The 1,437-nt window shown below is 72.1% G+C and overlaps 1 protein-coding gene across 1 annotated transcript in view; it reads right to left on the bottom strand.

Annotated features, from left to right (window-relative positions):
* AIFM1 (apoptosis-inducing factor, mitochondrion-associated, 1) overlaps window positions 1-1,437 on the bottom strand; it is an 8,866-nt gene that overhangs the window by 5,327 nt on the left and 2,102 nt on the right. Inside the window, exons 7-10 of the mRNA XM_010834199.1 lie at window positions 896-982; window positions 452-543; window positions 218-348; window positions 9-128 (exon numbers count right to left, since the gene is read on the bottom strand). Of these exons, the coding sequence (XP_010832501.1) occupies window positions 9-128; window positions 218-348; window positions 452-543; window positions 896-982 (430 nt within the window). The remainder of the gene's footprint in view (window positions 1-8; window positions 129-217; window positions 349-451; window positions 544-895; window positions 983-1,437) is intronic.

Below are 1,437 nucleotides of genomic sequence, written 5' to 3'. Positions count from 1 at the left end.
CTCTTCCGATCTCTTCATGAGGGCGTGGCCGACGCGCTCCCCCAGGAGCCTCCTGAAGGGCGTCTCCTCTACCTCCAGCACGGACACCGAGTGGGCCTTCTCAGCCAGGTAGGCGGCCACCTCCATCCCTGGGGCGGGGCGGGGCGGGGCCGGTGCGGCGGGCTGGCGCCCTGCACCGCCCCTGCCAGCGCCGCCCCGGGCTCCCCCGGCTGCTCACCCAGGAAGCCGGCCCCCACGACCACGGCGTTGCGGCCCCGGGCCAGCCTCACCACGCGGTTGGCGTCCTCCGGTGTCCGGATGGTGAACACGTTCTCCACGTCTTTGCCTTTGCAGCTTAGGGTCTTGGGGCTGAGACGGGCCAGAATTGGGGAGAGGGGCGGCTCCCAGCTCCCCCTCAGCCCCCGCCCCGAGTCCTCCCCCTGCCTGGCGGGGGGCGCGGGGTCCCTCCCACCTGCTCCCAGGCGCCAGCAGTAGCTTGCTGTACTCCAGCTTGAAGCCATCCTTGAACACAGCCTTCTTGTTCCTGACGTCCACCGTGACCACCTGAGACCCGCGCGGGGTAGAGCGTGGCCTCCAGGTCCTCCACCGTGCCCCGTGCCCGCCAGGCCCTCTGGGCAGCTCCACCACCCGCTGAACCTTCCTCCCCGCACCAGAGTGGCCCTCTCACGCTTCAGCCCCACCTTCTCCTCAAAGCCCCCCTGAAGCCCCTGGCCCCACCCCGCTGCCCTGGGGCCGGCCCTGTGTGTACTATGATCGCCTCAGGCCTGGGGCATCCCTGGGTGCCTGGGCCCCTGGGCAGAGGGGTGCGGAACACACCCACCTCCAGGGGCCTCACGCCCGCCCTCCACGGCGCCCAGGAAGCCCTCCCAAGCCTGCTCCTCCGCCTCGTCCGCACCTGGGCCTCGGTGAGCACCTCGATGCCGTGGGCTCGGAAGAACTCCTTGGGCCTCAGGGCCAGCTGCTCCGGCTGTGCGTCCAGAGACTGCCGGGGACGCCGGCTTGAGACGGGGCCAGGCGGCCACCGTCCCCTTGGCAACTGAGAACCGAGGCCTCGTGCGTGCGGGGCAGCCCGGGCCACACAGAGGCTCCAGGGCGGAACTCTGCCGACCAGACCTCCTGGGCACCACAGACGGGCCTGGCACAAGCGGAGAGGGCAGCCGACCGGACCCCCGGGGGGCAGCGAGCAGGGTCCCAGGGGCCCTAACTGTGGGCAGAGGGGCGAGGGTCTGGCCCCGCCCAGCGTCATTCACGCCCCGCCCAGCCCCATTCGCGCCCCGCCCACCTTGCTGAGCTTGGGCCGGTCGTAGGGAAGGTGGCGGTCCAGCGTGCACAGCACGATCCGGTCTGAGAAGCCCTCCTGCCTCAGCGTCTCCGCGCACACCAGACCGGCTGCCCCTGAGCGGAGGGGGCGGCGGGGGACAGGGGGCACGGGCCCCG

This window comes from Bison bison, unplaced genomic scaffold, assembly GCF_000754665.1.
Source record: "Bison bison bison isolate TAMUID 2011002044 unplaced genomic scaffold, Bison_UMD1.0 scf7180017845397, whole genome shotgun sequence".
NCBI classification, from domain to species: domain Eukaryota; kingdom Metazoa; phylum Chordata; class Mammalia; order Artiodactyla; family Bovidae; genus Bison; species Bison bison.
Note: the sequence above shows the minus strand (reverse complement) of the source record. Positions and strands in the feature narration are given on the sequence as shown.